The following is a 13,175-nucleotide window of genomic DNA, read 5'->3' as shown; positions in this document are numbered from 1 at the left end:
CAAAAAGCTGAGCTGCACAAAGTCAGCAGGGAAGGGTTTTTCCAGCTGGAAGAGAGGAATTGCTTCTGCCTTTCCAGTTATTCAGCACATCTGTAGGCACACATGATGATTCTGCAAAAACGTTTACCTATTCTACACTTACACATTGTTTTCCAAATCCTGATCATGCTGCCTATTCAACCTACACAAGTTTGGCTCTTTAAGGCCAGGTGAGTTTTAAACTTCACTAAACAACTTTTTTAGGAAAACCTACCACTTACTGTCTGTGGTATCCTCAGTGCCTAGATCAGTGCAGACATAAGTAGGCATTTTAAAAGCTGAATAATACTTTATCGCCTCACCTCATTCAGAGCAGGGACCTTTGCTTACCCTGTAGTGTTAGGCCCTTACTCAACCCTACGTACCTGCCCTAGCTAGCTACATTCTCTGCCTAGCTTAATACAAAGGAGCATAGGGACAAGACCATTACCGAAGCACTACAGGAACCTATGTTAGAGTTCATTTTGGGGTGGGGAAGGGGGTGTTTTCCTGTTTATAAATGCAATATGCAATTCAAGCTTTCCTAGAGAATTTAGACAATATTTTAAAATTCAGAAAATAATGATTCCTTTGAAATCTGACCACCTGGAAATACTACTATTAACATTTTGATGACCACTCTATTGGATACTTGGCATTTATATCTACTCGTGCCTGTTTACATATAAAATTTTGAAAGATTGTACAAACATGCTGTTTTGCAACCTGCTTTTTTAAAAAGCATTGATATATTCTATATCAATGAATATACATATTTTAAATGATTTTATTTTAATGCATCATTATTCATTTAACCAATTTCCTGTTAGGCATTTTGATCTTTTGGGTTTTATAACGAGGCTATATTCTTACATGTCTCTCTTTACATCTGTCCATTTGGGTAGATTCCTATATTTGGAGTGTTGGGGTAAGAAGGTACATACTTTTTACATTGATGAGAAATGAGAGGTCTGTAGGAAGGTGATGATTTACAGTGGGGCCTACTCATAGCCATCCTGGGTCTTCTGATTTCTACTTCAACCTCCATCTTAAGATGGTTACTATGTGAACCAGCTACGTAAATTTTTTCAGTGTTTTAAAACTGGATCTCTCTGTTGGTCCCATTGCAGTGTCTTTCCTTATCATTAGCAAACTTGTTAGCCTTCATTATTTTGTTTTCCATTTATAGATCATCACCATCACTATCCAAGCATAATATTGTTACATTGAAGTTTATTTTGCAATCGAGCAGTGTCCTTGTGTCTAGAGAATGCCAAGGAAATACTGGGCTCCTGACGCTTAGCCACAGTGGTGAACTCTCAATGCGATCTGGAAATTGAGATCTTAACCCCTTTGTGTGGGAAAAACAGCATTGGTCTTTTGAGTGTTTCACATGATTTATCAAATATTTTTTATTACCATTATAACCAGTTAAGTGGATTGTGTTACTAAATAACAAATTCAATTATCTCATGTTTACCTTTTTGTTTGTTTTAAGACAGAGTCTCACTCTGTCACCCAGGCTGGAATGCAATGGCATGGTCTCGGCTCACTGCAGCCTCCACCTCCCTCCCAGGTTCAAGCGATTCTCCTGCCTCAGCCTCATGGGTAGCTGACTACAGGAGTGTGCTAACACATCTGGCTAATTTTTGTATTTTTAGTAGAGACAGGGTTTCACCATGTTGGCCAGGCTGGTCTCGAACTCCTGACCTCGTGATCCGCCCACCTCGGCCTCCCAAAGTGCTGGGATTACAGGCGTGAGCCACCGCACCCGGCTTCGTGTTTACCTTTTAAGAGAGTCTGGGTTAGGCCAGGCCGTGTGGCTCACAGCTGTAATCCCAGCACCTTGGGAAGCTGAAGTGGGCAGATCATTTGAACCCAGGAGTTCAAGACCAGCCTGGGCAATGTGGCAAAACCTCATTTCTACAAAAAATTCAAAAATTAGCCAGGCATGGTGGTACTCAGCTACTTCACAAGCTGAGGTGGGAGGATTGCTTGAGCCAGGAAGGTTGAGGCTGTAGTGAGCTGTGATCATGCCACTGCACTCCAGCCGGGGTGATAGAGCAAGACTGTGTCTTCAGAAGAGTGTCTGGGTCATCTCAGACTATATAAATACCTATGTTGTTCTGTTCAGACTTCCTGCAGCCTCAGGTTGATAGCTTATCTTCACAGTTTAGAATATAGACCTGTAAGTGCTGCCAAAGTGGTTGACCCAGGAGCTAGGGTAGAACCACCTGCATTCATTTCTTTGGGGCTTTGGACTGGCCCAGAACAGTATTCAGTGAATGAAATAGCTCTGAAGAGAAACAACCCTGTTTCTAAATTCAAGCCTTCCCATGGAGGGAATTTTTTGTCTTAGTAAATACTACAAACATATTGTTTTTAAAAGATTCAAATTTTTCAGGAGAGTAAAAAGACAGTTATTTGCACCCGTTTCCTAGTCGCTCGTTTTCCCTCTCCAAAGGGAAGAAACTAGTTTATGTCCCTCTTTCAAAGATAGTGTCTACACATTTGAACATCCAGATTTGTAAAACACATACTCTTGGGCGGGTGCGGTGGCTCACACCTGTAATCCCAGCACTCTGAGAGGCTGAGGCAGGTGGATCACGAGGTCAGGAGATCGAGACCATCCTGGCCAACACGGTGAAACCTCTATCTCTACTAAAAGTACAAAAATTGGCGGGGTGTGGTGGTGTGCACCTGTAGTCCCAGCTACTCGGGAGGCTGTGGCAGGAGAAATGCTTGAACCCGGGAGGTGGATGTTGCAGGGAGCCGAGATGGCACAACTGCACTTCAGCTTGGGCAAGAGAGCCAGACTCTGTCTCAAACAAACAAAAACACATACTCTCTTCTTTACATTGCTTAGTGTCGCTAGAAATGTTTCTTGGGGCTTCTCAACGATGACGGGAAGGAAGCATGGGTAAGAATAACTATGGGGCCGGTGCACCCAGAATCACGGACTAGGAAATTCTTTTTTTTTTTTTTTTTTTTTTTTTTTTGATGGAGTCTGGCTCTGTCGCCCAGGCCGGAGTGCAGTGGCCGGATCTCAGCTCACTGCAAGCTCCGCCTCCCGGGTTTACGCCATTCTCCTGCCTCAGCCTCCCGAGTAGCTGGGACTACAGGCGCCCGCCACCTCGCCCGGCTAGTTTTTTGTATTTTTTAGTAGAGACGGGGTTTCACCGTGTTAGCCAGGATGGTCTCGATCTGCTGACCTCGTGATCCGCCCGTCTCGGCCTCCCAAAGTGCTGGGATTACAGGCTTGAGCCACCGCGCCCGGCCACGGACTAGGAAATTCTTGAACCCAGAAGTCACACTCTTCTATCCTGTGTGGAAACAGCATTTCCTCCTTTAGCCACAAAGAAGTTTGCACATGTATTTGTATTTTGCGTTTGCATCCAGCTTCAAAAAGTGTGTTTTTGTGCCTGCACGTGTCTGAGTGCGGGTGTTTGCATATCATTTAGTACGCCTCTGTGATTACCCTTAGTTTATTATTTTTCTGTGTCAGGATCTTGATGTGACTCGGTGCATGTCGCTGTTTGTGTGACATTGTGTATCATTCTTGGGGTGTGTATGGGTGTGTGTGTGCTATGTCATCTAAATATTACTTTTTTGGGGTGTGTGTGTGACGTCTGTAAAAGTCCACGCCTGTGTGTCTTGTCAGGGTGCTCTTCAGTGTCCAGCTGCCTCACTCATTGCATCCCATCATTCCCGGAAGATGGGCGGGTGTGGGAACAGTGGTACGCCCCCATTCCTGCCTCTCAGAGAGAACGTGCGACAGCGTTCCCGGTACACCCGGCAGGCGGCCGCAGGGGCACGCTAAAAGGCCGTTGCGCGTGCACCCGTGTGCAGCCTTGGAGACAGCCTTCGAGACAGCCTTCGGGGTCGCGCGTTCTCGCGCGCGGCCTCTAGTGGCCTCGGAGGGCAGAGCTGACAGAAAAGAGGGCGGGGCTGGCGGCGACGGAAGTGAAGTCACTTCCGGGCTAGGGTGTTTGTTTGGACTGGAGAAGGGAGGCGGCGGGCGAAGCGCACGTCGAGCGGGGGAGCGGCGCTGCCTGTGGAGATCCGCGGAGGCCGACAGGATTCGTTGGCTGCCGTCCCCGCTGCTGTGCACTGGGTGAGGGGGTCCCCTCGGGCGGAGTGGCGATAGGGGTGCGGCGGTCGAGCGACAGCACGTCGGCGACGGCAGAGGGGCCTAAAGGGTTCCCTGGGTGATTGGCCACCGAGTCCCTTGCGGCCTCGGTTGTTCACTGCCTCTTTCCACCAAGTCTGAGGGATTAGCTTGGGCCGACTTCGTGTCTCTCTTCTCTGAGACATGGCCGTCGCTTTTTTTTTCATTGTCATTATTAATGATTTGGATCTCGCAGCTCTCTATCCGGGTCCTCAGTGGCGCGAGGGCTGCCGGGATAGCACTTTGCCTTATTGCCCATTCCCCCGGTCCTTTCTCCCTCCGCCGGGTACCCTTTCCCCTGCCCCCAACCACCGCCTCGGCAACAAAGCTCATTGTTTCTACCCACTTTACGCCTGCGCGTCGCCACGCGCAGCCCCTACTTGCTGCGCGTGCGCGCCTTAGCCGAGGCTGGGGTTTGGGGGGAGAGGGGCGGAGGAACTGGCGGACTCTTGGCGTCCTGGGGGAACGCTGCCACCGTCGACGGGCCTCATCAGATGATCGTCTTTCTCCCGTTTCTTTGCCATCCCGACCCCTTATTTTTGGTTGTATTGTAGTTCAGGTCCCGGAAAAAAGAACCTTTGGAATACTGGGAACCCTTACCCTAGGAGGGCGTTGAGTTAGATGAACTGTAAGGTCCTCTCACCTTTTAATAATTTTCTGGGCTTACTCTCCTTCCCCGCCACCGCCACCAAAAATAAATAAGGCTTGTGGTGAACTTATGTCTTGTAAACATTTGTTGCAGCAGCCACCAGTGATATTTTTTAGTGACACTTTTGTTTTTTTTTGAGACGGAGTCTCGCTCTGTCGCCCAGGCTGGAGTGCAGTGGCCGGATCTCAGCTCACTGCAAGCTCCGCCTCCCGGGTTTGCGCCATTCTCCTGCCTCAGCCTCCCGAGTAGCTGGGACTACAGGCGCCCGCCACCTCGCCCGGCTAGTTTTTTGTATTTTTTTTTTAGTAGAGACGGGGTTTCACCGTGTTAGCCAGGATGGTCTCGATCTCCTGACCTCGTGATCCGCCCGTCTCGGCCTCCCAAAGTGCTGGGATTACAGGCTTGAGCCACCGCGCCCGGCCTTTTAGTGACTCTTAAAAGGGGTCTTACCTGTTTCCTTTTGTTTCTCTTTTCTCTGATTTGGCACCCGTATCAACTCATAAAAACCCCAAACTCTAGAAAGAATTTGGCTTCCAATTTGCCTTGGAAGGTGTAGCAGCTGACAGCCTTTGACGTTTATTCCAACGGAAAGCAGATGCTCATGTTGGGTGTGCTGGCTAATGTTGGAACGTGGTGGCATTGTTTTTTCAGATTTCATTAGAGCAGTTAGATCAGACGTTGGTTTATATTTTCATTAAGTCGCTTTTGAAATTTCATCTGGCATAGGTTAGGTTTGCAATAAGTAAAAGTTCTCTATAATAATTTTTAATGAGACTCCACTATTTGCTTTTGTCATTCTGTTTCCAGTTAGTGAAAGACAGGATATTTGGGGAAAATTAGTCTGTTTATACCACTTGTCAGTTGTGAACTTGAAGAAAACTGTTTTTCACCAAAAAATATCACAGGATAGGTAACTTGACAATAACTATAGAGCCCATTTGTGTTTCTTTAAGGAATGGAGGTTAGGGAATGGAGATTTCCTCTAATGATTCAAGGCTGTGCATATTGCTCCTTAGGAACTCAAATTGAGGTAATTTCACCCTCTTTGGGTCAGAATGAGTTTATAGCAGGTTTTTCCTTAAGCACTCTGCGCCTTATTCGGGTTTATCCGTTTATGACTCTAGAGTGTGATGCTCCAGTTTTAGTGAAAAATTTTAAATTTATTAAATCAACACTTAGCAATTTGGTTGATACTGTGGGAGATTAAAGAATGTGGAAGGCAAGACCTCTGCCTTGTAATCTAATAACGTTTTGTGCTTTTAAAACATTTTCTTGTAATTTACATCCTGTTATTCATTCATTACCATGAAACGTGAAATGGGCAGAGCAAGTTTTTTTCTTTTAACTTTTTTTTTTTTTTTTGAGATGGAGTCTCACTCTCGCCAGGCTAGAGTGCTGGAGTGCAGTGGCGCAATCTCGGCTCACTGCAACCTCCGCCTCCCCGGGTTCAAGCGATTCTCCTGCCTCCGCCTCCCGAGTAGTGGGGACTACAGGCGCCCGCCACCACGCCTGGCTAATTTTTTGTATTTTTAGTAGAGATGGGATTTCACCGTGTTAGCCAGGATGGTCTCGATCTCCTGACTTCGTGATCCTCCCGCCTTGGCCTCCCAACAGAGCAAGTTTTATCTTGCCTACTTGGGAATTAAGGAAATAGAAGCTTGAGAGATTATTTTTATGTAGCAAATATTTATGTAACACTTAATAATGCCAGGCATTGTTCTGATTGCTTTTACAAATATTAACTAATTTGATCCACAACATAGCTAGAAGATAGGCCCTACTATAAAATGAAGATAACAAATGAGATGTGAAGTAACTTGCCCAATGTCACATAGCTAATGATAGTCGGAATTCAAATCCACATAGTCCAGAGATTGTGTGCTGTTAACCATTATGTGGTGCTGTGTGATTTAGTGACAAGTCTAGGGTACTTTAAGGTGGTTAAGTAGCATAGCTGGGATTTGAACCTACAGTCTTCTGTGGTCTAAGGTCTTCTGACTGTGGTCTAAATTAAAGTTGTCCAAGTCTTTGCCTTTGTGATCTAGACCACCTGTTGCACAGGTGCATGAATAGTTTGCATTCGACATAGGCTAAGGTTCAGTTCCAGTAACTCCCTTTTTTCTTAATTTTTTCATTGTTTATAGAGTGGTGCTGTCCAATGATGAGGTACTGTGTGTAGTTATGAGCACTTGAGATGTGGCTAGTGTAAATGAAGAACTAAATTTTAATTAAATAGATCTATGTAGCTGATGGCCACCATATTGGAGGGGCACAAGTTTGGGGGATTTGAATTGCCTCTGCTTCCTTTATCAGTTTGTATAAATTTGGGTGACATTTCTAATGTACCGGAGCTTTTATCAGTAAGGATGATCCATCCTTGCTCTCACCTAATTACCCTTATTACACTACCATTGAGATTAGGGTAGACTTTGGGATTTTCCTGTGACATTGTTTCATCTCTATAGGTTTAAGATCTGTGATTTTTACCTTGTCCCTTGGTCTAGAGACCTTTAACTGCCCTAAACGTTTAATCACCGAGATAGATAATGCTAATTGTTATGTGCCAGGTTCTCTAACTAGGTAGTTATTAATTCCCATGTAACAGATGAGGAAACTGAGACTCAGGTTAAATAACTTGCCATAGTCACACAGTAAAGCAGCCTGGTTCCAGAGCCCATGGTTTTTTGTTGTTGTTTTTGAGATGGAGTCTCACTCTGTTACCCAGGCTGTAGTGCAGTGGCACAATCTCGGCTCACTGCAACCTCCGCCTCCAGGGTTCACACCATTCTCCTGCCTCAGACTCTCGAGTAGCTGGGACTACAGGCCCTATCACCACACCCAGCTAATTTTTGTTTTTGTATTTTTAGTAGAGACGGGGTTTCACTGTGTTAGCCAGGATGGTCTCGATCTCCTGACCTCGTGATCCGCCCACCTTGGCCTCCCAAAGTGCTGGGGTTACAGGTGTGAGCCACTGCCCTAGCCCAGAGCCCATGTTTTTTAATCGTTACCTTATTGCACCAAATAGTAAAACAAAAAATTCAGTGCTTTTCACAGACTTCAGTGTGGAAAACAGACCAATTGAAAAATTTTGCGATCCTCTCTAACTGCCAAAGGAAGTATGCTTAAACGTATTATATGCATAAAATACGATTAAATATATATATGCAAATAAGGTAAGGATCACAGTGGTTCAAAACAGAGTCCAAGGGAATGAGAAAAGATGGTGCCTATGGAGGTAGATTAATGAAAGAAACAGAAGAGAACTGTATTTGAATTTTAATGAGAATTCTTAAAAGATGAAACTAGTGGAGAAAGATTGTAAAACCTAAAAGATTTCTTTATTTTAAACTTCCATAGACAATGTAAAAGGACGCTGCTGGAAACCAATATGTCTTAAGAGGCATTTCAGGAGGGAAAACAGCTGAAGACACAATAAAGCCCTAAGTTGATAAATTGAAAGGGTTTGCTGACTTCCAGGCAGCAGTACTGGGAAAAAATTGCCCTTACCTAACCAAAATCTGGTGAAATATATGAATTTAAGTGTTAAACATCTTAAGCTGTCATCTAGAACAGGATTTTAAAATTTTTACTTAGTTTTTTGAGACGGAGATTCGCTTTGTCACCAGGCTGGAGTGCAGTGGTGCAATCTTGGCTCACTGCAACCTCCGCCTCCCAAAAGTGGTTCTGCTGCCTCAGCCTTGCCAGTAGCTGGGACTATAAGCATGTGCCACCACGCCCAGCTAATTTTTGTGTTTTTAGAGATGGGGTTTCACCATGTTGACCAGGCTGGTCTCAATCTCTTGACCTCGTGATCCGCACCCCTTGGCCTCCCAAAGTGTTGGGATTACAGGTGTGAGCCACTGTGCCCGGCCTATTTTTATTTTTTTGAAATGCGGTCTCACTCTTTTGCTCAGGTTGGAATGCAGTTGCACCATCTCAGCTCACTGCAGCCTCTGCCTCCCAGGTTCAAGCAATGCTCCTGCCTCAGCCTCTTGAGTAGCTGGGACTACAGCTGTGCACCACCACACCTGGCTTATATTTTGTATTAGAAGACATGGGCTGCTCTCGAGCTCCTCACCTCAAGTGATCCACCTGCCTTGGCCTCCCAAAATGCTGGGATTATAGGCATGAGCCACTGTGCCCAGCCTAGAACGGGATTTTTAAAAGGAAAGAAAATTGATTTTCTGCAACATTGAAAGTTGGAATTATTGACAATAGATTATTGACAGGAAGAACAGACGTCTCAGAATACTTTTTTTTTTGTTTGTTTGTTTTGTTTTTTTGAGACGGAGTCTCGCTCTGTCACCCAGGCTGGAGTACAGTGGCCGGATCTCAGCTCACTGCAAGCTCTGTCTCCCAGGTTTATGCCATTCTCCTGCCTCAGCCTCCTGAGTAGCTGGGACTACAGGCGCCCGCCACCTCGCCCGGCTAGTTTTTTTGTATTTTTAGTAGAGACAGGGTTTCACCATGTTAGCCAGGATGGTCTCGATCTGCTGACCTCGTGATCCGCCCGTCTCGGCCTCCCAAAGTGCTGGGATTACAGGCTTGAGCCACCGCGCCCGGCCTCAGAATACTGTTACAGCTATTTTTTTTTTTTTCCAGCACATTTACATGGAAATACTGGTGTTACAACTTTTTTTTTTTTTTTTTTTTTGAGACTATCTTGCTCTCTGTTGCCCAGGCTGGAATGCAGTGGCGTGATCTTGGCTCACTGCTACCTCCACCTCCCGGATTCAAGCGATTCTCCTGCCTCAACCTCCTGAGTAGCTGACACTACAAGTGCCTGCCACCAATACAAAAAATACTAATTTTTGTATTTTTAGTAGAGGCAGGGTTTCACCATGTTGGCCAGGCTTTTGTAGAACTTCTGACCTCAAATGATCCACCCACCTCAGCCTCCCAAAGTGGTGGGATTACAGGCCTGAGCCACTGCGCCAGGCCATACAACTAACATTTTTATTCAAACATGAAGACAAAAGATATTTTGGACACTGGCTTAGAATGATAAATCCTCAGGTAGCCTTTGGAACTATTTTACAAAGATAGGAAGTTAGGGGAAGATGATGAATATAAGAAACAATTATGAGTGGCCGGCATGGTGGCAGATATCTGTAATCCCAGCACTTCAGGAGGCTGAGGTGGGCCGATCACCTGAGGTCAGGAGTTCGAGACGAGCCTGGCCAACATGGTGAAACCCCATCTCTACTAAGAATACATAAATTAGCCAGGCATGGTGTTACACGCTTGTAATCCCAGCTACTCGGGAGGCAGAGGTTGCAGTGAACCGAGATCGTGCAGCTGCACTTCAACCTGGGCAACAGAGTGAGACTCCATGTCAAAAAAAGAGAAAGAAACAATTATGAGTGATGAATTTATTCTTGTTTTTGAGACAGGGTCTTGCTGTGTCACCCGGGCTGGAGTGCAGTGGCGTGATCTTGGCTCACTGCAGCCTCTGCCTCCCAAACTCAAGCAATTCTTCTGCCTTAGCCTTCTGAGTAGCTGGGACTACAAGGGAGCACCACCATGCCCAGCTAATTTTTTTTTTTTTTTTTGAGACGGAGTCTTGCTCTGTTGCCCCAGCTGGAGTGCAGTGGCATGGTCTCGGCTCACTGCAAGCTCCACCTCCCGGGTTCACGCCATTCTCCTGCCTCAGCCTCCCGAGTAGCTGGGACTGCAGGTGCCCACCACAACTCCTGGCTAATTTTTTTTGTATTTTTAGTAGAGATGGGGTTTCACCGTGTTAACCAGGATGGTCTAGATCTCCTTACCCCGTGATCTGCCCGTCTCGGCCTCTCAAAGTGCTGGGATTACAAGCGTGAGCCACTGCACGCGGCCACACCAGGCTAATTTTTTTTTTTTTTTTTTTTTTTTGAGTCAGAGTTTTGCTCTTATTGCCTAGGCTGAAGTACAGGGTGCAGTCTCTGCTCACTGCAACCTCCACCTCCCAGGTTCTAGCAATTCTCTTGCCTCAGCCTCCCCAGTAGCTGGGATTACAGGTGCCCGCCACCACACCCAGCTAATTTTTGTATTTTTGGTAGAGACAGGGTTTTGCCATGTTGGCCAGGCTGGTCTTGAACTCCTGACCTCAGGTGATCTGCCCGCCTTGGCCTCCCAAAGTGCTGGGATTACAAGTGTGAGCCACCGTGCCTGGCCTGAGTGATGAATTTAGTAAAATATAAATGGATAATGTGAAGTGTCAAGTATTCAATTCAAAAATTATTTTAAAACATATAGTAAGAGAAAACCTAATAGTAGGAATCTACCAGTGCTAAATTCCACAAAACTGAAGATTGGGAGGGAAGAAGTGTGTAAGTAAAATAATTTTAAAGGGCTTGCCTTGGCTCAGAGCAGGCATTGGGTTGGGTATATTGGAGAAGGAAAGGCATTCTAAATGGGTGTAGAGAGTTGTTTTTTGTTGTTGTTTGTTTGTTTTCTCTGAGATGGAGTGTCGCTCTGTTGCGACCTGCAGCTCACTGCAACCTCGGCTTAGCTCACTGCAACCTCCGCCTCCCGGGTTCAAGCAATTCTCCTGCCTCAGTCTCCTGAGTAGCTGGGACTACAGGCATACACCACCACGCCTGGCTAATTTTTGTATTTTTAGTGGAGACCAGGTTTCACCATGTTGGCCAGGATGGTCTCGATCTCCTGACCTTGTTATCCACCCGCCTCAGCCTCCCAAAGTGCTGGGATTACAGGCATAAGCCACTGCCTCCCGCTCTTGGAGTACGTTTTTAATTGTTAGGAAAATAGTTAAAGCTATTAAGTGTAGGAAAATAAACACCATAGGAAAGAAGTAGTTAATAGAACATTTGAAAAAGCATAAGAAAAGTAAACATGAAATTATGGTGAAAGACATAAGACAAAGTATCAGTTATCAAAAATGTTAATTCCTGGCTGGGCGGGGTGTCTCTCACACCTGTAATCCCAGCACTTTGGGAGGCTGAGGCGGGCGGATCACAAGGTCAGGAGTTCGAGACCAGCCTGGCCAACATGGTGAAACGCGGTCTTTATTAAAAATACAAAAGGCCGGGCACAGTCACTCATGCCTGTGATCCTAGCACTTTGGGAGGCCGAGGCAGGCGGATCACGAAGTCAAGAGATCAAGACCATCCTGGCCAACATGGTGAAACCCCATCTCTACTAAAAATACAAAATTTAGCTGGACGTGGCGGCACGCGCCTGTGATCCCAGCTACTCAGGAGGCTGAGGCAGGAGAATAACTTGAACTGGGGAGGCAGAGGTTGCATTGAGCTGAAATGCACCACTACACTCCAGCCTGGTGACAGAGCGAGACTCCATCTCAAAAAATAATAATAAAAATAAAAATAAGAAAAGCCAGGTGTGGTGGCGGGGGTCTATAATCCCAGCTACTCTGGAGGCTGAGACAGGAGAATTGCTTGAACCCAGGAGGCAGAGATTGCAGTGAGCTGAGATTGCGCCACTGCACTCCAGCCTGGGCATCAAAGCGAGACTCCATCTCAAAAAAAAAGTGCTGGGGTTACTCACGCCTGTAACCCCAGCACTTTGGGAGGCCAAGGTGTGTGGATCACCTGAGGTCAGGAGTTCGAGACCAGCCTGACTAACATGAAGAAACCTCGTCTCTCCTAAAAATACAAAAATTAGCTGGGCATGGTGGCGCATGCCTGTAATCCCAGCTACTCGGGAGGCTGAGGCAGGAGAATCTCTTGAACCCGGGAGGTGGAGGTTGTGGTGAGCCGAGATCGTGCCATTGCACTCCAGGCTGGGCAATAAGAGGGAAACTCCGTCTCAAGAAAAAAAAAAAAGGCCGGGCGCGGTGGCTCAAGCCTGTAATCCCAGCACTTTGGGAGGCCGAGACGGGCGGATCACAAGGTCAGGAGATCGAGACCATCCTGGCTAACACGGCGAAACCCCGTCTCTACTAAAAACACAAAAAATTAGCCGGGCGAGGTGGCGGCGCCTGTGGTCCCAGCTACTCGGGAGGCTGAGGCAGGAGAATGGCGTGAACCCGGGAGGCGGAGCTTGCAGTGAGCTGAGATCTGGCCACTGCACTCCAGCCTGGGCGACAGAGCGAGACTCCGTCTCAAAAAAAAAAAAAAAAAAAAGTTCCTTATGAGACAACAATTCTCAGACTGGGTCACATATTCTGTCTACTGTAGTGGAGGACTTGGATAAACCACTTTCAGAATTGAACAGATCAAGTAAAAAAGATGAGTGTAATATATATACATCATTCTTGTACTTTAGAAATAGAAATCACACGCCAGGTGTGGTGGCTCACACCTGTAATCCCAGCACTTTGGGAGGCCGAGGCAGATGGATCACAAGGTCAGGAGTTCGAGACCAGCCTGGCCAACATGG

General features: G+C 46.3%; 3 protein-coding genes across 3 annotated transcripts in view; 1 reads left to right on the top strand and 2 right to left on the bottom strand.

Annotated features, from left to right (window-relative positions):
- LOC126956106 (uncharacterized) overlaps positions 1–4,710 on the bottom strand; it is a 589,638-nt gene extending 584,928 nt beyond the window's left edge. Inside the window, exons 1-2 of the mRNA XM_050792974.1 lie at positions 4,634–4,710; positions 3,996–4,145 (exon numbers count right to left, since the gene is read on the bottom strand). Of these exons, the coding sequence (XP_050648931.1) occupies positions 3,996–4,145; positions 4,634–4,710 (227 nt within the window). The remainder of the gene's footprint in view (positions 1–3,995; positions 4,146–4,633) is intronic.
- The window catches only part of SIL1 (SIL1 nucleotide exchange factor), a 430,788-nt gene that overhangs the window by 385,550 nt on the left and 32,063 nt on the right, over positions 1–13,175 (bottom strand). The gene's annotated exons all lie outside the window — the stretch shown is intronic.
- The window catches only part of PAIP2 (poly(A) binding protein interacting protein 2), a 29,192-nt gene continuing 20,030 nt past the window's right edge, over positions 4,014–13,175 (top strand). The window contains exon 1 of the mRNA XM_050795099.1: positions 4,014–4,132. The gene's annotated coding sequence lies outside the window, so the exon portion shown is untranslated. The remainder of the gene's footprint in view (positions 4,133–13,175) is intronic.

The sequence above is a fragment of the Macaca thibetana genome, chromosome 6 (genome assembly GCF_024542745.1).
Source record: "Macaca thibetana thibetana isolate TM-01 chromosome 6, ASM2454274v1, whole genome shotgun sequence".
NCBI lineage: Eukaryota > Metazoa > Chordata > Mammalia > Primates > Cercopithecidae > Macaca > Macaca thibetana.
Note: the sequence above shows the minus strand (reverse complement) of the source record. Positions and strands in the feature narration are given on the sequence as shown.